This window comes from Populus alba, chromosome 19, assembly GCF_005239225.2.
Source record: "Populus alba chromosome 19, ASM523922v2, whole genome shotgun sequence".
NCBI classification, from domain to species: domain Eukaryota; kingdom Viridiplantae; phylum Streptophyta; class Magnoliopsida; order Malpighiales; family Salicaceae; genus Populus; species Populus alba.
Window position 1 is genome coordinate 1,052,857 of NC_133302.1, and position 26,712 is coordinate 1,079,568.

At 37.2% G+C, this 26,712-nt stretch overlaps 2 protein-coding genes across 6 annotated transcripts; both read right to left on the reverse strand.

Moving 5' to 3' along the window:
• Positions 1-229: 229 nt before the first annotated feature.
• LOC118039834 (DNA (cytosine-5)-methyltransferase 1) lies at positions 230-9,281 on the reverse strand. 4 transcript variants are annotated; one of them, XM_035046629.2, is made up of 12 exons: positions 8,936-9,281; positions 5,309-6,833; positions 3,415-4,918; positions 2,973-3,137; positions 2,581-2,782; positions 2,374-2,485; positions 2,146-2,293; positions 1,861-2,058; positions 1,474-1,752; positions 1,223-1,384; positions 901-1,119; positions 230-685 (listed from the first exon to the last, which is right to left on the reverse strand). In XM_035046629.2, the coding sequence occupies exons 1-12, from the start codon at positions 9,006-9,008 to the stop codon at positions 548-550; spliced, it is 4,725 nt and encodes a 1,574-aa protein (XP_034902520.1). In that variant the 5' UTR covers positions 9,009-9,281; the 3' UTR covers positions 230-547. The 4 variants fall into 4 exon arrangements, with proteins under 4 accessions (XP_034902520.1, XP_034902519.1, XP_034902522.1 ...); XM_035046628.2 differs by having other exon boundaries at positions 5,309-6,836; positions 8,936-9,280; XM_035046631.2 differs by having other exon boundaries at positions 8,881-9,280.
• Positions 9,282-13,256: 3,975 nt separating this feature from the next.
• Positions 13,257-23,458, reverse strand: LOC118039833 (chloride channel protein CLC-c). 2 transcript variants are annotated; one of them, XM_073407009.1, is made up of 9 exons: positions 23,204-23,458; positions 22,854-23,083; positions 22,151-22,351; positions 21,758-21,935; positions 20,983-21,245; positions 20,544-20,813; positions 19,465-20,460; positions 14,027-14,159; positions 13,257-13,857 (listed from the first exon to the last, which is right to left on the reverse strand). In XM_073407009.1, the coding sequence occupies exons 2-9, from the start codon at positions 23,075-23,077 to the stop codon at positions 13,768-13,770; spliced, it is 2,355 nt and encodes a 784-aa protein (XP_073263110.1). In that variant the 5' UTR covers positions 23,078-23,083; positions 23,204-23,458; the 3' UTR covers positions 13,257-13,767. The 2 variants fall into 2 exon arrangements, with proteins under 2 accessions (XP_073263110.1, XP_073263111.1); XM_073407010.1 differs by lacking the exons at positions 22,854-23,083; positions 23,204-23,458 and having other exon boundaries at positions 21,758-21,940; positions 22,151-22,292.
• Positions 23,459-26,712: the final 3,254 nt, after the last annotated feature.

Consider the following 26,712-nt stretch of genomic DNA (forward strand, 5'->3'; position numbering starts at 1 on the left):
CGACACAAGCTTACTATTCTTGCAATGTGTGCATGAGCTTGTTCCAAATCTCCCCAATAAGCAGCCCAATATCAACTGGATGCATGCAGACACAATAATACAAAACATGAAACTCATATATCATGAAGACACAACTAGTCCAACCAAGTACACCACTGGTTTAACAATCAATTTTTCAATTTTCATTTCCATACAGAACCAATGATATTTCAGGAGACATGCAAGAAAATATAATAAATCTTGTCAATATTTCCTTGATGATTAATAAATACTATAATTTGAAAAGGGAAAATACCTTATTGTCTATAAGCATTAAAATAAATTTGGCTCTGTAAAAAATCAAACGCGTTTTCACGGACTCACTGTATATTGTATGGCTAAACAGCCAGGATCAATAAACACAAAATTGCCTACACAATCTTCTTGGTTGCAACTGCTTAATGGCCAAGAGAGACACCACAACACAATATAAATTGCAATTTATTAAGACCAAGTGTTTTCTCCACCTGATGAAACTCTACTTTCTAACAAATTGTGGACCCTCCAACTATTTCTGCCTCTTACTATCCAGTGCTTCCTTAAGTTTCCTTCCCAACGCATATGCTAGAGGAGGAGGAACAGCATTTCCAATTTGCCGATGCTTGTGTTGAATGTTACCAAAAAACTGATAGTTATCTGGGAATCCCTGGGTCAAAGAAATAAGAAAAAAGGAAACAAATAAAAAAACAAAACCAAGCTTTTGCATGCAGCGCAGGAGCCAGGGTGAAATATGCAAGGTAGATGATTGTTGCAAGCACTGGCTACGTGCTGTCTCTCTTTAAAACTTCTTTCAGAATCAATTTATTTTATAAAGTCAGAAACTTGGACAATGGTCAAACAGTCCAGGGAAACTGAACTTACTTGAGATCGTGCACATTCACGAACAGTAAGAATCCTGTCCTGCTCAGGGTGAAAGCACATCCCCACCTTACCCATTGGCTGGGGATCTGTTATTGATGTTGGGAAGTTCCCTTCCCAATCCAATCTTCCAAATAGCCCCTTCCACTGATTGTGTCGTTTAGCTGTGTTTGGAAGGCACCATGGTATCAAATCAACCATTTGCCCAGTAGACAATTTGACCTGCATATCATGACATTATCGAAAATCACTCATCTCTACTTTCATCATGCATTAGGTTTATATCAACCTCGCATTGCAAGGTATCAATAAGATGTGTTTGTACCTTTTCATCTGGGAGATCACGCCAATCAGCACCTGGCCGCTTTGGGATATTCTTGCATCTAATAAGATTCAGCTCATTCATTTCTTTTGATATATGGTCAGTCAAGACAACCATGTCGCCTCGAATTTTCTTTTGAAACCACGAGATAGGATCATTTCCATACTGCAAAACAAAAGCTTTGGTTTTAATGCCCATGATCATATTACTTAGGAGTAAGAAGTTCCAGAAGAAAATTTTTGCATCTAATATACCTCCAAATTTGTCTTAGAAGCACCATTCGCCACATCTGGGAGATCACCAATTGTATCTCTGACAGTTATTGCACGGAAAGGGGCTCCATAAGCAGTGCTCCTAACAGCAGCATATTGTGACTTCTCAGATAATGTTATTTTTAACTCTGGGGCAGCAAAAACATGCATTGGCTCTGGCCATTCTGGCAGTATCTCCTCAGGGGAGGCTGCCCATATAAAGGCACGTTTGCGTGACTGAGAAACTCCATATGCTCCGGCCTCCAAAATTCCAAATCTCACCTATTCACAATCATACACATGTAGACATGGTTACATACAATTAGCATTCTGCATACAAAAATGAAATTATACGACCATGGTTATTTCCAATGGCATCGCAATATCTACCTGATAACCCATCTGAAGAAGAGAAGCAATAGTTAAACGGAAAGTCTGTCCTTTATTGAAAGATACAAAGTTCCTCACATTCTCTAAGAGGAAATACTTTGGGCGGAAGTAATCAGCAAAGGATAAGAATGCTAAGATCATCTCACATTGAACTTTACTCCAAGTGCTCTGATTAAACCTATTCATTCCAGAGAAGCCCTGCAAAGACACATTACTTTTTCGAGTGTCCATAAATTCCAGAGATGTTAGATGCCTTAGGTTAGTGCAAAGAAAGGCTATAAATACCTGACATGGAGGCCCTCCATTGATGAAATCCACCTGCCCTGGCAATGGCAAACCATCTATCACCTTCGCATCAAGTGATGAAGCCAATTTAGCAGCCTCAGAAGTAGAAATACAGTCATCTGCATCTCCACACCTCTCCATCACAGCCCTTAATTAACATCAGATAATTAGTCACCAGAAAAATGAATGATAACAAAAGAAAGTTTCAATCACAAAACAACCACTTACCTGAGGATCACATTGCAATTATTAATAAACATCAATGATTCTGCATGATTGAGTTTAAATGCTTCCCCAGCAGGCTCTTCATATTCAATAGCCCACTTGGTTGTTGAGACACCTGCAATGGTGAAAATAGCCAGTTGTCAATTTATCCAACAATAGGCATAAATATCAATTATTCCTCCAAGTGAGGGATAAAGAGATGAGCACTACCAGCTTGCTGCAATCCCTCAGACAAGCCACCACAACCAGCAAAAATATCCAAAGTGGCCAAACAGTACTCTGGAGATGCTTCCAATTGTTTGTCATCTTCTGTATCATTTTCTCCTTCTTTAGACTTTCCCTTTCTCTTTCTACTTGCAACATCACCATCTTTACTCACAGCTGAAAACTTTGTTTTGATATGAGCTGGTAGCTGTCCACAGTGAAAATGGAAGATTACTTATAGCTCACAGGAGCAAAGTCGAATAGTGAACCTCATAATGGCCCAGAGAAACAATCTGAAGGGCTTAGATGGCCTTAGAAATTAACTAAACTGACAATTCTCCATAAGCCGAGGACTCAGTCAGCAATAACATTATGGGAATGAACAAAAGACAAATCACCTGCTTGAGGGACCCATTGGAAGGATCATACATGTGCTCGCAGAAGAAGATATGATCAAAGATTGCAGGAGCACTGCATGTGGGAATATCAAGTTTCTTTCTGACTTCACATTTCCCTTCAATCACCTCAACAGATAAAAGATGTGTTTCTTCACTATAATATATCTGAAATTAAGCAACAAAAACTCATTATGAATTACAAAGAAGAAGCAAAGTCCATATTCAGGAAACTTATAATTGCAAGATTGATAATTTTCTGCCAATAATTAAGAAAACCAACACATTTCTTATGTCAGAGCAGTTTCTGGAGTTCTTTGGCATGAATGTGTTGGATAAATTTGGATGAGACTATAAATGTCAAACAACATGGTCAAAGAGTGATTACAGAATCCACAAAGATGATAAAACATAATTATACAGAAGTTTTTAAAAAAGCTTTTACCTCACGAATATCAGAACAATACGCCTTTTCAGGTGAAATATCATCTGGTCTGAAAAATCTTTGAACTTTGACCTCAGTGGATCTTGTTTCAGATTGTTTTGTTTCCATTGGAACAACTTCCAATAACTGGCACACAGCATAAGGCTTCAATCCAACATTCCTTCCACCCTTAAAAGTTTCAGTCTCCCCACTTTCCACGGCAAATTGATGAGGGCTCACATAGACAAAATCATGGACTGAGTACTCAATTCCCTTGTATGAAAATCCTGTTTGAGAAGAATTCACTTTGGAAATATTCTTGTCTTCTTCAGATATTTTTAAGTTACAAGAGTGGCAGACACCAGAGCCAAGACCCATAGTATCAAATGGAAGAGTGAAGAAAGCACCCCTTTCTGGCCAGTACAAGCTTTTACAGTAATATTCTAGTGGCAATCCTTTCTTTTTCCTCTCTTCTGCCTTTTCCCTATCAATTCTATCAGCATTGGCATTATCTTTCCTGTGATGATGTCCCCAAGGCCTTTTTCGAACTTCCAGAATTATTGCTTGCTTAACATCCTGTAGTTTATAATTCATGCATTCATTTGTTAAGAAAACCTCTCTATCATTGGCAGTGTTACCAAGAACTGTCTCAGATCCCCACTTCATCATTCTCCCATGAAACATTTTACTTCCATTTCTTGTTTCAAACATGTACTCCACAAAATAAATGGCAGGAAGTTCATCTGGTTCATCAACCTCCACTAAGACAGCAGCCCCGACCACAATGACCTGTCCACAAACAATGGCTTGCTTGTAAATGTCTTCTCCAGAAGATGTTTTTCTTACAGGATTCCCATCCCATCTTACCTCTTTTTGTGAAGTATGGGATTTACAATGTTCAAACACTGAATAAGGTTTTAGTGTTTTCTCTACCACCACCTCTTTATCATCATCTTCATTTTCATCCTGTTCCTCAAGTTCATCTTCTTCTTTTACATCACAATCATTTCCCTCTTTCAAATCCTCTGGAGAATAGTTTGAATAAAATTCCCCCCATATTCTGTTGATCAGTCTTGTTGTTGTTGCCTGCATAAGCTTCCTCTTGGATGCTCCAGAAGCAACAGTATCCATTGCAGCCCGAGGATTCAAATTGGAATGACACTTTTGCACAATTGCTTTTTTGTTCACTACCCATTTAGTATGGTGCCTCTCCTCCATCTTACGAGTCAAACCGACCACAAAAGCACATTTCTTGATCTTCTGATCTGGAAACTCAGCAAAAAGCTGTAGTATTATCTGTCCATGCACAACCACATACCTCTCAACAGCTGCTAGATCAGAAGAAATATAAGCATGATGATCCTTCTTGAACTCAGACACTTTCCGGATTACATCTGCAAAAGAAAGTCGTGATACTCGACTTTGCTCCTTCAACAATGTAATGATGCTTCTTGCAAGCTTTACTGTTTTTAGGACTGGCTTATACCAGGAAGCATATTGTTTTGATGGCTTTCCAAGTCTATACCTGAAGATGTTGAGAAAGAAAAAAACACTGATCAAGATCACGAGAAAATAAAATTACTAACTTGCAGCACCAGAAATCTTTCATGAGATAAAACCCAAAATAACTTCCAAAGGGAAAACATACACCGTTGGTTTCTCCCTGATATGTTAGTAACCTGCTACAAACTTAATCAATCCCTATAGTTGAATAGTTTAACATATTTCCAATGAGAAGACATATTTGATTGGCAAACAGATTGTTAGACTTAAGTTAAAATGATTAGAAGCAAGGTCAAGAGACAGCAATAATTGGAGCACACGTGCATTTGTCTATATGTGTGTGCACGCGTGCGTGCAAGTGTTTGTTGGTGTTATGTGTTTGATTAATAACAATATGAGGATATTACAATACCAGGCCATGTCCGTGCGTAGTGATATAAAAATCATTGATGATCCAAACTCAATCATCCACTCCTTTATCGCACTCAAAAATATCGGCAAACCCATGTCATCCTGAGCCTCCAAACCCCTTGAAGAAGACTGATCAGGACCATCATCAAGACAGAATCCGCTTCCGTCATCTTCAGTCATACTTCCTGATCCAAAGATGGTGACATCAATGTCTTCACAAGGTTTCATTGGAAGAAGCTCCAAAGAAATCAACCTTGAGTCTGAGTTATAAAGTGACCAGTTATGAAGCATTCTTCTAGGGAGGTCATCAGGGTGGTCAATTACATCATCACTTGCAACAGCTATATACTCATCGGTTTCTTCATTAGAGTGTTTGTAAAACACGGGGAGAGGGTAGTCATTTGCAATCTCATCTTCATTAATTTTGATGTAGATTGTGTTGGATGCAGAAACTGAACCACGACTTTTCTTCTGCCTCATATTAGACTGCCAATACTCTTCTTCCTGCAATAATCTTGCTAACTTTGCATCCTCGTCTTCCTCAGCTGTGGTAATGGATTGGTTAGACTGATTCACAACAGCACCATCCACAGATTCTGGACCAATCACCAAGTTCCCACCAGAATTTGCTGCTTTTGCTATCAGAACATTTCCATGATTGCGACTTTCATCTCTCAAGGCTACAAGAACAGGCAAGTCTGCAAATTTCTTATCATTCTTTTTGGAAGTCTCATCCAAACCAATTATTTGGTGATAAATAAATTCACCCTGAGAAATGAGGAAATTCTTGATGGATACTGCACCAGAGAAACACTTATTTCCACTCATTGCTCGCACAACCCCGGCAAGCAACTCATCAAGGGTGAATTCAGGGTTTCCTCCAGAGAATCTTGAGAGTTTTTTGTAGACTTCGACACAAGCAAGTGCCTTCTGGAAGAAATGATCAAAGAACTTCTTGTAGCCACCAGCAGGCTTAATGCAGTCATAGTCTGCCACTTCAGTACTCAGCCAAATGACTGGGGATCCATCTTCATAACCAGAGATATCCCATGCTTCTATCCTTCCAAAGCCATCACACCTAACATGCACTTCTTTTTCCTTGTCAAGGCTTTCCTCGTGAGGCATTATAATGCCAGAGATAAACATATCATCAACTTCAACCATCTCCAAGGGCTGTGGGTTGCCATTTTCATCATGCACAACAAAATCAATCAATCTCCTGTTTGGGCGACCCTCTTCTTGCCCTTGAGTCAAACGAACAGCTAGAATTTCTTCATCGACAACTTGTTCTTTCTTTGATTCAACAACACAAGACTTCTCTTCATGCAATCGTACAGATTTCTCCTTGAAATCTTTGCATGCAGCAGCTCTCTTAGGCCTTTTCAGTGAACCATCGCCACCAGTAGGCTCTTCCTTGTTGGTATCAAGGGAATTTCTCTTCTTCCCTTTTGTGTTTTTTTCTGGCACTTCTTTCTTTACATTAGACACTGAAGATTTTTGTTTCCCTTTTTTGTTCTTCCTCATACCTACTGCAAAATTCAAAAGTTTAGTGATGAAGCAAAAAGGCTAATACTTGGATTGTTTAACGTCAGTCATGAAGCAAAATGCATTAGAATTTGAATGTAACAAAAAAAGTCATTTTGTAGTGTGCTATCAATCAACCATATTAGTTCATGCAGTACTCCCTCGTACAAAGTGAGTTTTCTAGTGGAAAAAAAAAACCGTTATATCACTCTCTCTCTCTCTAGCTTTCTCAAATTGATGCGGTGCGTTTTGCATTTCAAAATACCAAATTGCTGTTCACATTTATGTAACAAATTGAGAAAGCTAATAATTGAATTTAAGGTATACAAAACACTCTCAAGATTCTCTATTTTATTAGAGAATTTATGAACCAGATTGCAGACGCGCCAAATCAAGAGGGCTAATAAGTAATGCTTTTCGCATTTTCAATCATGTTTGATCGAATATCAAATGTGCCCTAAAACTTTTTATTGCAACAGTGGCAAATAAAGGGTTACAAACCAACCAAACCGAGAGAGCTAATAATTGATGCTTCACGCATTTCTAAACATACTAGACCCAAAAATCAAACATGTTCTAATAAAACAGTGGCAAATAACAAATTGAGAAAGCTGGTTTTTGATGCTTCTCACATTTACAAACATACTTGATGGAGATATCAAACATGTTCTAATACAATATTGGCAATTACCAAATTGAGAAAGCTAATAATTGATGCTTCTCACATTTCCAAACATACTTGACTGAAATATCAAACATGTTCAAAATTTTCTAATAAAATAATGACAAATAACAAATCAAGAAAGCTGATAATTGATGCTTCTCACATTTCCAAATATACTTGACTGACATATCAAACATGTTATAAATCTTCTAATAAAATAGTGGCAAATAACAAATTGAGAAAGCTGATAGTTGATGCTTCTCACATTTCCAAACATTCTTGACCCAAACATCAAACTTGTTTTAGAATTTTTAATACAACAGTGGCAAACGACAAATCAAGAAAACTGGTATTTGATGAGTCTCACATTTACAAACATAATTGACCGAAATATCAAACGTGTTCTAATACAATAGTGGCAAATAACAAATTGAGAAAGCTAATAATTGATGCTTCTCACATTTCCTAACATACTTGACCGCAATATCAAACGTGTTCTAAACCTTCTAATAAATTAGTGGCAAATAACAAATTGAGAAAGCTAATAATTGATGCTTCTCGCATTTCCAAACATGCATGACTCTTCTAATAAAATAGTGGCAAATAACAAATTGAGAAAGCTAATAATTGATGCTTGTCGCATTTCCAAACATGCCTGACTGACATATGAAACGTGTTCTAAATCTTCTAATAAATTAGTGGCAAGTAACAAATCAAGAAAGCTAATAATTGATGCTTCTCACATTTCCAAACATACTTGACTCAAATATCAAACGTGTTCTTGAATTTTTAATACAAACGCGGCAAATAACAGGGTTACAAACCCATCAAATCAAGAAAGCTAATTATTAATGGATTTCATATTTCCAATCTTACTTGAGTGCACTACGAAACATGCCCTGAAACTTCTATTATGACAATTTAAATAACAAGGTCACACAGCCATTAAATCAAGAAGTATAATAACGCTTACACAAATCTCAAACTACATGCATAAAGTACGCTAGGAAAATGAGACTAGGACTCAGATACAATCAAGATAGTGCACCATAATACTCTTCATACACGAAAGAAATCTAAATTCTCAATTTTTTCTTAACAGGTTTTGTTTTCTAACAGAAACTGTACAGCTTCCTGCCTAAGCACCAAAGATTTGTATATTGAGTACAAGTTTTAACTCGGAAACAAACAAACGAACAGACAAACAAACCCCAATTTGCAAAAATGAAAAAATAAAAAACCAAGTTGATGAATTGGATCATGGGTCTAAGTTTTGGGTGATGGAAAGAAGGAAAGTAGGATGCTTTGCCTTTGACTACATAGAATAATGTTAATAGTCCTTCACAAATCTTAAATAAAAATACAAAAGCGAAAAACCAACGAACCATTCATAATCCAATCATCAAACAAACATCAAGTAGATTGAGGTTGGATGATAACCAGATGATGAAGAAGAAATAGTATTATCAACTGGGTCATTTGTTGTTGTATCCAATATTGATGAAGATCCCATCTTTCTTTCCTGCCCTTATCGACAAACCCCTCCTGCTTCTGCTTTGTTCTTTGTCCTTTGCGGTGGCCTGGGTTAGGTTTGGGGTTTGGTTGTTGGATTAATGACAGCAACAAAACTAAAATGTAACAAGTAATGGTGGATTTAAAGGGAAAAACAGTGGGCGGGAAACGAAAAGATGTGTGCTTTGGTTTTGGACATTGGCTTCTATTGCCTCCAAAACCAAAAGGTGTCAGTGTAATTCACCCATCTCTTCCCTCCATAACTCATTGCGTTTACTTGCTCCTAACTCTCCACTACTGTGTCTCAGATTTCCTTGTGGCATGGGCCTATTCTCTTTGTGGCCCATTAAACTGACAACAGAAGCCCGTTATTATATTGTTTGTAGGCTGTTGCCTACTGGGGTAAGTAATAGTAAAGGTTGGATTTTTACTCAGATCACCCTCCATCATATGTTCCCGCGACAGACAACGACACAATCTAAGCCGGACGTGCCATTGACGTTGCAGAAGCTCAGTAATAGCTACCATGAGAAGAATCATGTTGAAGCAATAGGTCCACACTGCAAACTTAGAATCAACTTCCACGATGATGTTTTCTATAATCCACCCACCAAGCCATATCTATACCTTTTAAAATACCCCATAGCTAGCAATCGAGGTCTTGACCTAGCGGTGGAAAGGTTTGTTATCTTTTTCTGTACCAGAGTTTAAATTTTATTGTGCATGTCTATCATCCCCGGTGCATTATATACTCATTGGATTTGCAGGATGTTCAGTGAATCATTGGATTAGTCATGATGCTCGTAAATTAGCCTGAACATCACATAAATTAAAAAAAAAAAAAAAAATGCCCCATAGCTCAGCACAAAGCACTGAACATATATCAAGATGGTAAGCAAAGGCCTTAAGCCAACCCCCAGCAACATCCCTGACAAGACCTCCAGCTATAGCAGTACCCAGTGAGGCTTTAAATGCCCCATCTGTATTCAGCGTCACCCAACCACTAGGTAGAAAGGTCTCTTCCAATCAATTTTCGCTTTGTTATCTACAATCCTATGGTTTCTAGGATGCGCGTGATTCTGCATGAACCTGCTTTCTTGCTAGCATTTATTAAAAAGGTTATCAAATCGTAAAAAAAAAAAAACAAAAAAAAAAACAAAAAAAAGAAGGAAAAAAGGAAAAAAACTGAAAATGAAAAAAAAAATTATATTAATAATCATAAGATGATTTTAAACATGAAGGTTTATTTGGGATTTTGTCTAATTTTCTATTAATGATCTAATTTTACAAGAGGTGATGATAGAGATTTTGTCTTAGCTGTGCGTAAACTATAGGACAATTCAAAATTGTTTGCAAATCATATTACCCCATGAGATCTCGAAATCTCATATGATTATGAATAAGATTTATATGATTGAATATAATAATTAATTATTTAGTTTTTGCAATTAAAATTAAAAAGCCAAGAATTAGTAAAAAATTCTCTATTATAAATTATAGGATTTTCAAATACTGAAATAAGAAATATTTATAGAGAGAAATAACAATTATATTTTTTTTAAAAAAAAAGTCAAATTCGTGTGTGAATACATGAGGAATAGAAAAATCATAAACTCTTTACAAAGTAGTTCTGAAGATATTATATAGCCTTTGAATCTTTCTCTTTTTATTAAAGTAAAAGAGTTGGAAAATCATTTTATCCTTATAAATTAATCTTGAATCAAGAACTATATTTTACTCAATCTAGCCAAAACATCTAAAATACAAACTTGTTTTTCAATGAAATTATCTAGTTAAGAGATAGAGATATTTTTATTTTTTTTTTGGATAAAAAGTAATTGTATTAAAAGGATAAAAAAACTATACAAGGTACAAGGGGCTTACCCTAAGAAGTATATAAGCTTGTTACTCTAGTTCATCTTACCACGAAGTGTAAAAGTTAAAAAAGAAACTACAAAATTACAAAAGCAAACTGTGAAGACAAACAACAAATCTCATATCAGATGAAGTAAACTAAGATTAAAAGGGCTAATCAAGCAAATAGATGCATTAATTCCTTTTTTTTTTTCTTTTTAAGTGTATGTATGTCCACTAAAGTAGTTGATGTCATGTCAAAGAAAGTCGACCCATAAGTGTCATGCTCATGATAGCACCCCAAACTGTAGCAGAGAAAAGACACTAAAAGAATAAATATCCATGTGTTTCAACTTACAAACCACAAAGGATACATGTCAAATAGAGAATGATCTAAAAAACATGTAGTTTGTCCATGGTGTTAAGACGACCCATAGAGGCAAGCCACACGATAAAAAAATGTCTTAGGATGAAACCTAAAAACTAAAGAAGATGGTGCATAGAGTGTGGGCTTAGAGTCTTTAAGAACCTCATCTTGCCAAGTCAATGGAGAACTTTCTCGATGAGTGACCATTCAAGACATAATTGTTTGGTAAGGCACTTCTAGGATTAATAGTAATCGAGTCTCAAATATGCTAGAGCTTTGGACTACCTAATATGATAAGAGAGAGAGAGAGAGATAGAACACAGCACACCATGACAGACTTTTGCGCATCTAAAAGTGTAGGGAAAGTAGGATTTAGGCTAAAATGATTAAGTTAGTGAAAAAAACATACCTAGCACAAGAGGTAAGCACCAGGCATAATGTAGAGAGATTGGCGTGGGGAGCCAAGTAAGGGGCGCCTAGCACGGAGCCTGGGCTTAGTAAAAAATCTCATGGTCTAGGCCATAAGTCTAGACCCAAACAATGCCCAAGATTGAAGCTGACAACACATTGAGCCTATGAAGGATCACACCTACAAAGAGTGGGGTCTATAGAGGGTTAGGGCCCGTGAAAGATCAGACCAGTAGGGTTAGGCATGGTAAAGTGTCAAACCCAAAAGAGTTGAGCCTGAAGACCAAGCTAATAAATAATGTCTATCAATACCCCTATTATTTCAAGTCCCAAATTTATCTCCATGCATCTAAAAAATTACTATAGCAACAATGACATTTGGTTTGTCATGTCCATGATATGGATCATCCACCTCCCAATAAGCATCTAGTACGAGAAGAGTTATTCGTAGATAAAACTGTTGGACTTTTATACCATGACACTGTTTTTGGCATGCCAATGAATATTTGTGGTCTTTGTTATGGAATTTTTTTTTTAAATAAATTTCCTTTTCGTGGTTGTGAGAGTGCTTTATGGAACCCTACAATTGGCAACTTGAAACCTCTACCTCCATTGAAAAGTATTATGCCCAATCATGATGATATGTGATATTTGGATAGAGATTTATGGCTTGGTATTGGATTGGATTGGGTCCTATTACTGATTATTACAAGGTGATTCTTATTAAAAATGATGAATGTGAAATCTTGGGTTGTTCACCTGTGCTTGTGTACTCCTTGAGGACGAATTCCTGGAGATATTAGGAAGATTAGGAACAATGTTATTGCCTAACTAACTCCTAACATTAGTGTAAAGGTTTAGGATCGGTGGTGTTTATGATCATTATCTGTTGGAGGTTGAGCACGCTGACGCAATGTTTAACGTGGTTTAGCAAATCACCTGTATCAACATGAAAAGTCCATATTATTGAAGATAGAGAAAGATTACAACACATATAGATGAAGGAGGAAGATCACATCCACTCAAATTAACTCACATTGCTCTCACACACACTATTGCACAAGGCCGCAGCCACTCATTTTTCTCTCTTGTTCTCCTCTCATTTTACTCTCTAAATGATGCCTTTATTTATAGTTGTAATGGTAACTCCTCCTACTCTTTTGTCAATAATGATAGTCATTTTTTGTCAATAGTTGTGATTTTCGATTGCTGCACTAGCAACCCTCCTTGATTTTCTCACAAGTTGTCATACTTCTTTCTTTGATAATAGCAGCCATCCTCTTCAAAAGGATGGTTGTTGCAACAAACCTAACAATTAGTCCTCTCTCTCTTCTTTCATAATTCTGGCTGTTGTTTTGCGTGATCTTTGAGCTATCATCTGGAAAATATTTGTTCAATCCTTGCTATAAAAGTATCTCCCTTTGTTTTAGTCCTTATATCAGTAGTTACAGACAGAACCATCCCCACATTCTCAAGATCAAGGAGGATCGACATATTCTGAAGCCACAACATTAGAATTGATAATACTGTTCTTCACAAGAATATTATTAGTAGAGTTGTGTGTCATGCATCCTATACTTAATTAGGGAAAAAGAAAAACATGACAAAGGATCTCATCACTTCTGAGTTCTGACACCATATTTTCATAAATATGCAACAACGTATAAGATCAAATTAGGGAACAAGAAAAACATGACAAAGGATCTTGTAAAAAAACTGTATAAACAATACCATTGAAAATTAAAACGAAAAGGGACGGTAAAAACAAAGCATCAAGCACTTGGAGGTATATGGCTGTTGCATGGACGTGAATATTCCTATTTATTGTGTGGCGCTAGGAGATCATTTATCTTTCATGGAGCTTCAAGGTGTCCATCCCGATTATGAGATGGTTTCACGGAGTTTTAAGAATAAACATCTACGTACATTGCGGATTGTAAAATGACCTCGAATTCACTGCGGTGATGAATTTGTTTACATGTTTAAGGAAGAGGCTTCCCCTTCAACTCTAATGGAAGATCTCACTTGTTGAAAGACCAACGAACAACTCAGTCATCTGCAAACAAAGAACCCCTACTGAAGCATAATTACACAGCCACTGCTCACCAAACACAGAGTTTGATTGCTTGGTCTACTTGTGAGGCTTGATATGAGGGTAGAGTCCCAAGATATGCTCTGGCATGAAGTCATGTCGAGTCAAAATCCCAACAATTGGAGGTCTCTGCAACAAGTTAATAAGAAAAAACACAAACTCATTAGCCAACTTCTTACAGATATTTGATACGCAGAAGCTTTTACGATGCCTTTTGCCTTTTAAAGAAAACAATTGCTGCCCAAACACTACACATCAGACAAAGAAGAAGGCTATTGAGAAAGATTGTGCGTCTTACCCCTTGACTTAGTGGCACTACACACATGTGCCTGAGACCAATTTTTCGAAAGAGAATTGCAGCTTTGGCAAGTGACATTGTCTCAACCACGGTGTGCGGGGATGCATTGCTAATTGGATGAAGATCTACATACATCTCTGATATGTGTAATTTATGAAAAGAAGGAGAATTGACAGAATGAGAAACAGAGAAGAGAGTTTTGCATAATTAATTCATATCCTCTATTACACTTCAGTTGACTTTTTATAGCCAACCAACGAATGAATAAAAATAACTGTTACAACGAAATGGAATTAATGGCAGAATTAATCGGTGCATGATTCCCACACACATTCTGCATACAACGAAAAGCAGGGCACTAACCCCACTAATTATTTGCATCATTTAAACACTAACTACTGTGACATGTCAGCCATGATTCACAAACGTGGTGCAGACGTGCCTGGCGAAGGTGGACTGCGTGCATGTCATGGTTGCCTGGCGAAGGTGGACTGCGTGCATGTCATGGTTGCATGGTGAAGGATCTGCTGCACATATCATTCCCCTACCCTCACAGTATCCTTGTCCGCAAGGATAAAATCAGGATAAGTCTTCATAAAACGCCACAAATTTTCCCACGTAGCATCTTCCACAGCGGCACCTTTCCATTTGATAAGAACCTCCTTTTTAGGTCGATACTGACCCTTGCATATGACACGATGATCCAAGACCAACTCAGGCTGTGGCAGAATGGTTGAAGTCACTGATACTGGTGGAAGCTCCGGAGAGACTGGAACCACAGAACTCAAACATTTACGTAGGCGACTCACATGAAAAACATCATGAATGTTAGATCCAGCAGGTAAGGCAAGCTTATAGGCAACTTCCCCCACCTTAGCTAACACTGGATAAGGGCCAAAGTAACGTGGTGCCAGTTTGATTGACTTGCGAAAAGCAACTGATGTTTGCCGATATGGTTGTAACTTCAGATAAACAAGATCGCCCACAGAAAAATGAACCTCACGGCGATGTTTGTCAGCTTGAGTTTTCATACGATCTCTCGCAAGGACTAGTTGATGGCGTAATTCCTGAAGGACTGAATCTCTATCACGTAGAAACTCATCCACAGCTTGGACACGAGTAGTTCCTGGCACATAGGAAAGCACGGTTGGTGGTGAAATGCCATAAACTGCTTCAAATGGTGAAATCTTCGTGGAAGAGTGAATGGCAGTATTATAACTGAATTCTGCCCAAGGCAACCAATCCACCCACTTATGTGGTTGATCACCCGTAAAACATCTTAAATACTGCTCCAGTGTCCGATTGACTACCTCAGTTTGTCCATCCGATTGAGGATGATAACTGGAGCTCATATTGAGCTGAGTACCCTGCAGATGAAACAGAGTTTGCCAAAAAGAACTCAAAAATACTTTGTCACGATCGCTGACAATAGACACAGGAATGCCATGCAGCTTGACAACATTAGCAATGAAAGATTTGGCCACAGTAATGGCCGTGAATGGATGCTTCAAAGCTACAAAATGGGCATATTTGCTCAAACGATCCACCACAACCATGATCACTGTGTTGCCCAACGAAGGAGGCAATCCTTCCACAAAATCCATAGATACCTCAGCCCATATTTTTGTTGGAATAGACAAGGGCTGCAGCAACCCAGGCGGACTCAAACAATCTGTCTTGCAACGTTGACAGGTATCACAGCGTTGGATAAAATCTTTGACATGTTGTCGAAGTTTTGGCCAAAAGAAGGTACCTCGGATCCTTGCTAAAGTTTTGTGGTAACCAAAATGACCGCCAATAGGAGAAGAGTGATGCTCTGCCAAAACTAAAGGAATTAATGGAGAAGAGGGATTCAAATATACCTTGCCACCTTTGAACCACACACCATCTTTACAAGTATACAGTTGTCGTTGCTGACCAGAATTCAGCTTGAATAAATCAGTGTAGAAAGGGTCTTGTTGAACCTCTTGTTGCAGACGCATCCACCAATCGGACTGAGGCAAGGAAACTGCCATAAAGTTGATCTCGACTTTCCTGGACAGAGCATCAGCACCTTTGTTTTCAGGCCCCTTTTTGTATTCCACCACATAATCATAACCGAGGAGTTTTGGAAGCCAACGAGTTTGTGCAGGAGTTGTGATGCGTTGTTCCAAAAGAAACTTGAGACTCTTGTGATCAGTCCTAACAGTGAAGGGTCGCCCCAGAAGATAAGGTCGCCACTTTCGGATGGCTTTGACAATGGCCAACATTTCTTTTTCATAAGTGGAGAGTGCCAACGATGAACCCTTCAATGCCTCACTAAAAAATGCAATAGGCTGACTTTGTTGAATAAGAATAGCACCTATTCCAGTACCGCAAGCATCACATTCAATGAAGAAACGCTGAGAAAAATCAGGCAAACGCAGAACAGGAGGTGAAGTCAAGGCCTGTTTAAGTTTGTTGAAGGCGGTGGACTCATTTATTCCCCAACGAAATCCTTCCTTGCCTAAACAATGAGTCAATGGTGCTGCAATATTGCCAAAGCCACTGATAAATTTTCTATAATATCCTGCCAACCCCAAGAAGCCACGCACACCCTTCACTGTTGTAGGCTCAGGCCAATCAACCACTGCCTGAATCTTGGAAGGATCAACCTCGACTCCTTTCTCTGATATGACATGGCCCAAATAATTCACCTGTGATACGCCAAACTGACATTTTGATTTCTTGACATACAAACTGTTACTGGACAAAATGGTTAGAACACTAATGATATGTGAAACATGTTCATCCCAATTTTTAGAGTAAATCAAAATATCATCGAAGAACACAATAATATACTTGCGAAGATATGGCCTGAACAGATCGTTCATGAGGCTTTGGAAAGTCGCTGGGGCATTCGTAAGACCGAACGGCATTACCACAAATTCATAGTGTCCTTCATGTGTGCGGAAAGCTGTTTTCTGGATGTCTGACTCCTGAACCCGAATTTGGTGGTACCCTGAACGTAAATCCAGTTTTGTAAAAAACCTGGCACCATGCAGCTCATCCAAGAGCTCATCAACAATTGGAATAGGGTATTTATCCTTCACTGTAATGTGATTGAGTGCCCGAAAATCGATACAGAATCGCCACGTTCCATCTGCCTTCTTTACCAACAAGACAGGAGAAGAAAAAGGACTGTTGCTTGGACGAACTAAACCGGATTCAAGAAGTTCTTTAACCATTTTTTCAATCTCAGTTTTTTGATAGTATGGGTACCTGTATGGACGAACACTAACAGGTTCGCTGTTGGGTTGAAGTAGAATACGGTGGTCATGTGAACGATGTGGTGGCAAAGTTGTTGGAGTGTCAAAAACATGCGAAAATTTGTCAAGAATGGCTACGAGATCACTGGAATAAGTGGTAGTGGAGTCCACATGCTCAGTCATAGTAATCTGGAGAAACAACCCAGTTTGTTGCAAGTTAAAAAAGTCCTTATTGGATAAGGCCTCCAGCCCTGCACGACCAATTCCCTGAAACATGCGTTTGATACCCCCATCTGTGAAACTCATCGTGAGATTTCGATAATCTGTTTCTATTGGACCAAGAGTCGCAAGCCATTGTACGCCTAAAACCACATGACAAGCAGCAACAGGTAAGACATAAAAATCAGCAATGACCACATGACCTTGGATGAGTAGGGAGAGAGCAAGACAACGTCCGCCACAAACAATCTTCTCACGATTGGCCACCATCACCTGAAACGTCTTATCTCGAATTTCTTGCAGCCCAAATTGAGAGACAATGGATTGGTCGATGAAATTATGTGTACTTCCTCCATCGATCAACACTGTGACATCTTTGTTCTTCAATTTCCCTATTACGCGAATGGTCTGTGGATGCTCAGTTCCAGCAATGGCATGAAAAGATATCTCTGGAAAAGATTCCACAGTGGCAATGTCAACGGTGCAATCCTCACTGATATCGGTGTCTGCTGGTGTAGAATCTTCAATCATAAACAGCTGTGGCCTTTGACAACGATGCCCTGGTATGAATTTTTCATCACAATAAAAACAAAGACCCTTCTCACGTCTTTCACGAGCTTCCTGATTGGTTATCCTTCTAAATGAGGATGGAGCAGAGTTGTTGATAGGTTTGGATGCTGGTGGTGGTCCCAAGACACCACTGTTGGTGTTAGACAGAGGACGAGAAATGACAGGAGATCGAGCAAATGTATTACCTTTCCTTTGCAGGAGATTACGTTCCTCCACCAGGCGAGCAACTCCAATGGTGTCTCCTAGAGTCTTCGGCTGTTTAATTTTGACATCCAGACGAATATCATCCCGAAGTCCTGCAATGAAACATCCAACCAAGAATGGTTCTGGTAACCCATCCACACGATGTGATAGCCCTTCGAAAGCTTCCTGGTACGCTGCTACTGTTGTGACTTGTTTGCAACGAGTTAAAGCTTCAGAGGGATCCTCATACTCAGTTGGACCAAAACGTTGGAGGAGTGCTGCTGTAAATTCAGGCCAGGTGAGTGTCCCCATGTACTTAGTCAGCCAACGGTGCCACTGCAAAGCTAATCCGTCCAGGTGGAAAGAAGCGAGTTGCACTCTTTGCTCATTCGCAATGTTCTGAAACTCGAAGAATTGCTCTGCCTTATAAACCCATCCTGTGGGTTCATCACCACAGAATTTTGGAAACGAGAGTTTGAGCTGTTGATGACTCCTATCAAAACCAGCACTTGGAAAGGAACAAGCAGAAGCTAGTTGTCGACCCTTTTGGGAATTTTCGCCCTTGGTGAAAGAATGGACATCTTGCATAATGGTTGGTTGATTGGAACTCTGACGTAATGACAACGCCTGTAATTCACTGATTGTGTTTTGGAGGTTTTGGAGGGAGGTGGTAACTTGATTCATGTTGTTGTTCAGGAGATCGAAACGAGACTCATGTTGGGTTTTGAGGAGATCAAATTGAGATGCATGCTGAGCCAATGCTTCAGTGACCTCATTGCGAAACTCAGTATTGCTTTTGTTCCTAGTCTCCATGGAAATGAGAGGCTCTGATACCAATTGATATGTGTAATTTATGAAAAGAAGGAGAATTGACAGAATGAGAAACAGAGAAGAGAGTTTTGCATAATTAATTCATATCCTCTATTACACTTCAGTTGACTTTTTATAGCCAACCAACGAATGAATAAAAATAACTGTTACAACGAAATGGAATTAATGGCAGAATTAATCGGTGCATGATTCCCACACACATTCTGCATACAACGAAAAGCAGGGCACTAACCCCACTAATTATTTGCATCATTTAAACACTAACTACTGTGACATGTCAGCCATGATTCACAAACGTGGTGCAGACGTGCCTGGCGAAGGTGGACTGCGTGCATGTCATGGTTGCCTGGCGAAGGTGGACTGCGTGCATGTCATGGTTGCATGGTGAAGGATCTGCTGCACATATCAATCTCCATCTCTTCCTCTTCAATATCCAGATCCTCTAACTTGACACCCTTCCCAGATCCAGCTTTAGCAAAATCAAATACTGCAAATCTACGCAAGATCTCTTGACCAGCAGGTATCCTTTCCCTTGAAAAATTCTTGCCTTTAAGCAAAACAAGCAAATGTGACCTCAAGACAAGGCCGCACAGTTCTGGTGCATCTGAGAAAGGTGGTTCATCAATCACTGGGAACCCATTATGTCCAGTTGTCCTCAAAGAATGCAGTATATTGCCCACCTTTTCAATACCAAGAAAAGTTACCAGTGGACCAGAGACAACATCACGTGCAACCAAATGCCTCATATGAGGTTCTGCGTGGGCCTCCATGTAAGGCAATCCTTTCAATTTCACAATTTGGTCATAGACACCCTTGTTGAAGTTATCAGCCACAGTTTTTGAGATAAGGAGAACCAACATCACAAGGGGAAGCAACAATAAATCATTAGTGAGTTCGAGCAGTATTACACAAAGGGAAACTGTCATTCTCATGGTACCACCAAGGAAGGATGCAGCTCCAAGTAAGGCAAATAGACCGGTGTCAAGGTTAGAGATGGATCTAAATAGTCTCCCAACAAGACGGCCATAGCAAGCTCCAGCTAAAATAACAGGGATGAAAAGTCCAGATGGGATAGCAATTCCATATGTAACAATGCCAAGACAATAAACAGCAGAGAAAAAGAGGAAGAGAGTGGATATACGAAATTCTTTTTTAGTGCTGGCGCTAAAGAGGTTGCGAATAGCATCATCATTAGTGCTTAGAAAAAGGGAGGCAATGTCATTGTAATAACCAGGTGGGCACTGAAAACTTTTGTAATTTCCAGATTCATCAGTGTTGGGACAACTCACTGTTATATGAGTAGGGCAGGGGATGCACCTCCCGAACCAAGGCAGGCCGTAAGAACAACAGGATGTCAACAGGGCGATGGCAATGACAAGTGAGATTTTAAATGCAGCACCTTTTCTGCAGCAGCATGATAACAAGTGATTATCAATCAAAAAAGGAAGCAATCTGTTGTAATCAAATAGGATGGCACAGTGACATACTCGTTAATGATGCTGTAAGTACGGAGAACCTTATCCACAAGATAGTTATACAGGCTTCCAAAAATCCCCCCGATGATGCCTAAGAGTATCACAGCTAAAACATCCGGGCCACTATATTGCACCTTTTCTGAACTCACATCATACATTACTAGACCTCCTTTCCCAAAAATCCCACACTTCCCGGTACCGCAAAATTCCATAAAAGCTCTCAAAACTATAGCAACCACTGCTGTAGTGAAAAAAGCTCTCCAAAGAAGAGCACTCCGCCACCTGAAGCATGTCAAAACAAGAAAAAACAAGATGCTGATCTTCATCAGTTGTGCATAGATAACAATTGCACGAACACGCATATTAAACAAATAAACTAAGATTCTTATGTGCGTTAAATAAATAAGCTATGAATAAGACAGCAACACGCAGAGATGGAAGAGTTACGTGCCATGAAGCTGCTTCTTCAAGAGCGAAAAGAACGCCTCCAACTGGAGCACGAAAAGCAGCTGCCACACCAGCAGCAGCTCCGCAAGTGATCAAATCTCGTCTCTGAAGATCATTTTTGAAATATCTGAGCCATGTCCAAGTCAAATGGTATTTGCGAGAACCCCCCTGCCCTAATAAAGAGGCTATGCATGCACCAGTGTGAACCATAGGCCCTTCTTTACCCACAACAAATCCAGCAGAAACACCGAGAATAGAACCAAGAATCTGCCACATTCAGAATTGTAAACACCACAGAAATATCATTTCAGAGAAAGGTAATAATTTCAGAAACGTAAAGTCAGATTCTGAATTGCAAAAATAGTATGAATGCATATCATATTCTAAAAACAGACAAAATACGAGAGAAAAGAACAAAGCAATACCAGGAAACACTGAACAGATCAAATTCACAAACATTGAGGAAAGCAAGTTCACTAGATTTCATTAACCTAGGTGGACAAAAGCTTCATGTTCTCTGAGGGTCTAGACCAAAATCTTCAAATAGAAGCTCTGAAAAATTAGAAGGTTAGTGACATCTTTCGCGTTATAGCACTGAAGTTTGGCGCAGCATCTAAGACCTCGCACAATCCTTTTGGACTAAAATTACACGTGCATGCAAGTATCTTTTGCAGATGCCTAGATAAAGGACTAGCGAACACTTTGAATTATTCTGTCTTTCAGAGAGGTTGATATTATGTATGAGCAGAAAGCACGTCTAGACACTGTAATTCACTGACCTTTACAAATAGGGTACCAGGAGCCAGTACAGAATGACCATCAATGCCATTAAGATAGGCTTTCACTTCAGGAATACCAGAACCTGCTGCTGCTGGAGCAATGAAAGAGCATAGAGCTGCAGCAGCAGCCGCCAACACCATGTTGCAACCAGCAAATGCTGCAAAAGCCTCGTAATATCTGCACTAGAGGCATTACCATGTCATAGTTATCGTATAGATTGGCAAACAAACTTAATTCAGGATCTCAAACGCATTGCCATTGGTTCAAAAGTCATTATACCTTAAGTACTGAAAACAAAATTTGAAAAAAAAAAGGGTGTACAAAGAAATTAAGTCCAGGCTACTTGTAGACCAAAATTCCAATACAGTGAGGTTGTGATAGGCTGAGCTTACTGTTGCTTTCTCATGAGCTTATTAGTCAGCAACAGCTTGAAACCAGATATGTTCTCAACTGCGATATTATTAAAAAAGCCAACAAGTCCTGTGAAAAGGCCAATAAGAAGTGCAAATGTCCACTTCAGTAAAATATACTGAAATATCTGAACTTTCTTTCTTGATCTCCGATCTTGTTTAAATAATTCATTTTCAGCAATCCTGTAGGACGACAAATAAAAAAGACAGACGTTAGCATTTTTATCTTCTATCAAGAAGCCAAGCTGATAAAGAATCATATGTGTACCAAACATTAATTAGTTACTTCGTGTATTCACTAGAAATTAATGATGAAAATGAAAATCAAATCCGAAACTTGTAAGAAATAATAAGATTATTTAAAAGTACTTTCTTTATTCTCTCTCTCTTTTTTTCCTTCTTATATCTATCTCTCTTCTATGAGCACCATAAATTTTATGTTCATATTTTGTGATTTTATGAGATGTATGAATGTCTATGATTCCATAAGCTCTCAGGTTCTTTTCTAATCTAATCAGTGATTAAATAACCAGATTCTGTAAAAGGAAAAAAAGACAGTAAATAAAGAATATGTTGTGAGTTTATGATTACAAAAGGCAAATCTGATTCTCTCGGGAATTGGCATTGTAGAAGTTATTCACTGAAGCAAACAGAAAAGGGGGAACAAAAAACACATCTCACTTACTCGTAGTCAAGGCTTTCAATAGGAGAAATGTTGGCACCAACAATGGCAATCTGGGATGTTGTATTCCTCCTTTTCACCAAGAGGGGTTCAGTGCTGTGAGCACCGTTGTCCGAATTTAGTATTCCTTTGGCATCGTTTTCAATGTCTCCCTCCACATCTTCTTCTTTAACAGTATGCAGCCCATGAGTGGCCCTGTTATCCAAGTCCATTTTTCTTTCTCTCATATCCCTCTGTACACACAGAGCACAGCACAGCACATCACCAGAGAAGTTGTCATAATCATACATTCAAAGGAAAGGAAGAAAGGGGAAAAAAAAACAGAAAGAAAAGAAGTTATCATGTATACTTACAAACGAAAGAAAGAGAGGAAAACTGATCTTCACTTCTGTTCTCTTTTTTTTTTATTATTGTTTTACTCAACTCAGTCGGTCTCTAACTACTAGCTACTCAACTCAACACAATATCACCTAGAAACAGCAACCATTAAACATTCCGTATGTATATGAACTAATATCATCAACGAGCATTGCAATAAATAACCCTCTCCCTTTGGCCTTTTTGGCAGGAGGGGAAATGGCGAGAAAAATAGAGGCAGGAAATAAGTATATGATGATGAGAATGAAAGACAAAAACCAATGACAGCCAACCTCGCATTATTATGCTATCCTTTAAAATACGTTAAAAAACAATGTACTGCATGCATAAGTATAGATATAAAATGTTTTTACCATATACCATGTTAAAGATCTTGTCTTTTCTAATTTTTATTTTAAAAACACTATTAATCATATTATATTTATATTATAGGCTGCATTATAGATGTTTAGATAAGCACAAAGAGATTGTTTTTTCTATTTTTTATTTTAAAAATTGTTGGCATATATTAGATCAAGGTATAATTATTAGATCAAAGATTATTTGGGTTTAACATAATTGTGGGACCAAAATTCTTGGATCTGACTTAACTACCAGACTTATTTTTTTAAAATATATTAAAAATAATTTATAAAAAAATAATTAAAATTTTTATTTAGGATACTTTAAGGTTAGTTTAAATATTTTTGTACAAAAAAAATAAGAAAAACATTATAGAAAAATTATTTTACATTTCTATTTAGGATACTTAAATGATAGTTTAAATGTTTTTTTATAAAAAATAAAAAACATTTATAAGAAAATTATATAGGATACTTCATGAATAGTTTAAATTTTTTTATATTAAAAAAAAATAAATAATTTTTGTTTAGGATATTTTAATAATAAAAAAATTAATTAGCATTTAGATAGATTATTGAGTCTGGTTTGGCTACTAAACCCAAAACATTTAAAATATTCTCTACACTTTGAAACAATTTTCTATATTTTAAAAATTATTATTAACTTGTTATAAAACATGTGATATCATACTAGCTTGTCCTATTTGTTTTTTTAATTTTAAAAATATTTTTGAAAAAAATTTAAATTTTTTTAATTAATATTTTCAAATTTATTTTAATGTACTAATATCAAAAATAATTTTTTTAAAAATATAAAAATTTATTTTAATATATTTTTTAAATAAAAAATATTTTAAAAAAACAATTATAACCAGCTTGATAAAGATAATTATTCTTTCTCATCCTCAAATGTCCAGCCCCACTTGTAAATAATAGCAGTCTCGATCTTATAATGAATCGTCAACATGTTGTTTTCAACCTCATATTATAATGTCTATCAAGATTGTTGCGTACAATAATCGTCTGATGACATCAAAGATGCTGCTCTTCTTATCCGCCGCCTGAAAGCTATTCTTTTTTCATCAAATGATGAGCGATGAACTATTTTTTTTTTCAAAAAAATATTTATGAATTATTTCGAAAAATATCATAGGTGTGGGAACGGTGCTGGTTTTTTTTTTTTTTTTAATGAGAAAACTTTAAAAGATTATACAATGCATTATCTTCATTGCTTTTATTAATATCTTTCAGAGGGTCATGAAACTTGAATCTTAAACCTGCAAAAGATAAATATTTTAGATGTAATGAATCTTGAATAATAAATATCAAAGAACATATAATTATAAATTGTTTTTAACATTGTAAAATTAGATCTATAAATAACTTGATTTCGGAGAATTTTAATCAATACTTAGATGACGACGACGTTCAATAATTGTACGTTTAATTAAATAGTTGAATATAATAGATTTTAAGTATTTTTTTCAGCTTTCTATGAGAAAATAAGGCAACTCCAGAACTGTTGAATAATATGACATGCAAATTATCGAGAATACAATAGAAAATGACAAAAAAAAAAAAAAAAAAAAGTTGAAAAGGATGATTTTATAGTAGAGTCAGTTGTACTGTGCAAATATCCACTTAAAGTAACAATTATTTATTTTGTATAATTTTCCAACATTATACTAGAATTTTTTAATGCACTATAAAAGTTAGAAATGATATCCAAAAAAACATCATTTTCAAGAGGAAATAAATAACATTTGAGTCGTATTTAAAATACCTTATAATTAAGTTGTGTGTGTGTGTATAATTTTAAAAAAACAACATAGCTAAATAAATAAATTAGAAAACAGCACACTTTGAAAGATTACTTCTTCATTTCCAATCACACAAACCAAAAAATTAAGTTTTTTTATTTATTTAAGAAAGTTATTTTTTTATCTACGAGTTAACAATTTATTCTTATCTTTCTATGCTTTTATTCTAACTTATAATGGTTTCACCTGTTAAATATCATACATAATAAATATTTAATTTGGGAAGAGATTTTTCTAGAATTTTATAAAAGTAATATCTTTATTATTCCACGTGTAAGAAAAAAGCAATAAATATAGTATTAGCCATGCTCGTGTTGAAATTCAAATGTAGACAATGTATTAATGGAATGAGTGTATTATTTTTCCACACAATTACAAATAATTGAGAGCTGTATATATACATAGAATTAGACAAATTATTTTTAGGAAACCTAGCTATAATTATGGCTGTGAAGATTGTAACCATTGTGAGCCTTGATTATGGGTTAGTCTTTTGTGATATGATTTGAGGCAGAATCTCTGGAATGATCTAAAGCAGGATATGTGGAATGATTTTTAATACGCCCCTCGCAAGATAGGGCTGCCATTAGCAAGGCCAATCTTGGTTCTGAGTCGTTCAGTTCATTGAGTGGACAGGGACTTGGTGAGGAGATCGACAAGTTGATCGTGGTTGTGTACAAGATGAACATTTAGCAATCTTTTCTAAGCCATATCCCACACAAAATGCAGGTCAATTTGAATGTGCTTCATTCGAGAGTGTTGGATGCGATTGAGACTGCGTTGGGTAGCACCCAGGTTGTCACAAAGCAATGTTGGTGGCGAAGTAAGAGATAGACCAAGTTCCTGAAATAGAGAAAATAACTAGATGGTTTTAGAGGTTGCATTTGCAAGGGCTCTATATTCCGCTTCTATGGATGATCTTACAACAGCCCGTTGTTTTTTTGAGCTCTAAGATATTGGATTGGAGCCAAAGAAGCAAATATAGGCAAATATTGAGCTGCGATCATCATAGTTGCCAGCCTAATCAGCATCGGTGTGAGTCATAAGGTTCAAGCGAGAATTTTTTTTGAATGTGGATATCATGATAAATGGTGTTGTTATCCATTTTTGGGTTCCCACACAAAAAATGAGAAAATACAAATATATATATATATATATATATATATATATATATATATATATATATATATATATATTCAGAAGAAATCAAAAAATAATATAAGCAAGAAAATGATTCTGGAATGTCGAAGAAAGGTTAGAATTAGTTGAGGAGGCTTAGAAATACAATAATTGAAATTTGACGTTATATTTTTTACTAATGAG

What these genes read in the sequence shown, in the direction of transcription:
- LOC118039834 (XM_035046628.2), bottom strand. Translation starts at nt 9,008, where the DNA reads ATGGGATCTTCATCAATATTGGATACAACAACAAATGACCCAGTTGAT. An exon ending in ATTGTTCTGATATTCGTGAG is followed by an intron (nt 3,138 to 3,414) that starts GTAAAAGCTTTT and finishes GCTTAATTTCAG; the next exon opens with ATATATTATAGTGAAGAAAC. An exon ending in ATGGAGGGCCTCCATGTCAG is followed by an intron (nt 2,059 to 2,145) that starts GTATTTATAGCC and finishes GTGTCTTTGCAG; the next exon opens with GGCTTCTCTGGAATGAATAG.
- LOC118039833 (XM_073407009.1), bottom strand. Translation starts at nt 23,077, where the DNA reads ATGAGAGAAAGAAAAATGGACTTGGATAACAGGGCCACTCATGGGCTG. An exon ending in CTGGTACCCTATTTGTAAAG is followed by an intron (nt 21,246 to 21,757) that starts GTCAGTGAATTA and finishes TGAATGTGGCAG; the next exon opens with ATTCTTGGTTCTATTCTCGG. An exon ending in CTTGAAGAAGCAGCTTCATG is followed by an intron (nt 20,814 to 20,982) that starts GCACGTAACTCT and finishes GACATGCTTCAG; the next exon opens with GTGGCGGAGTGCTCTTCTTT.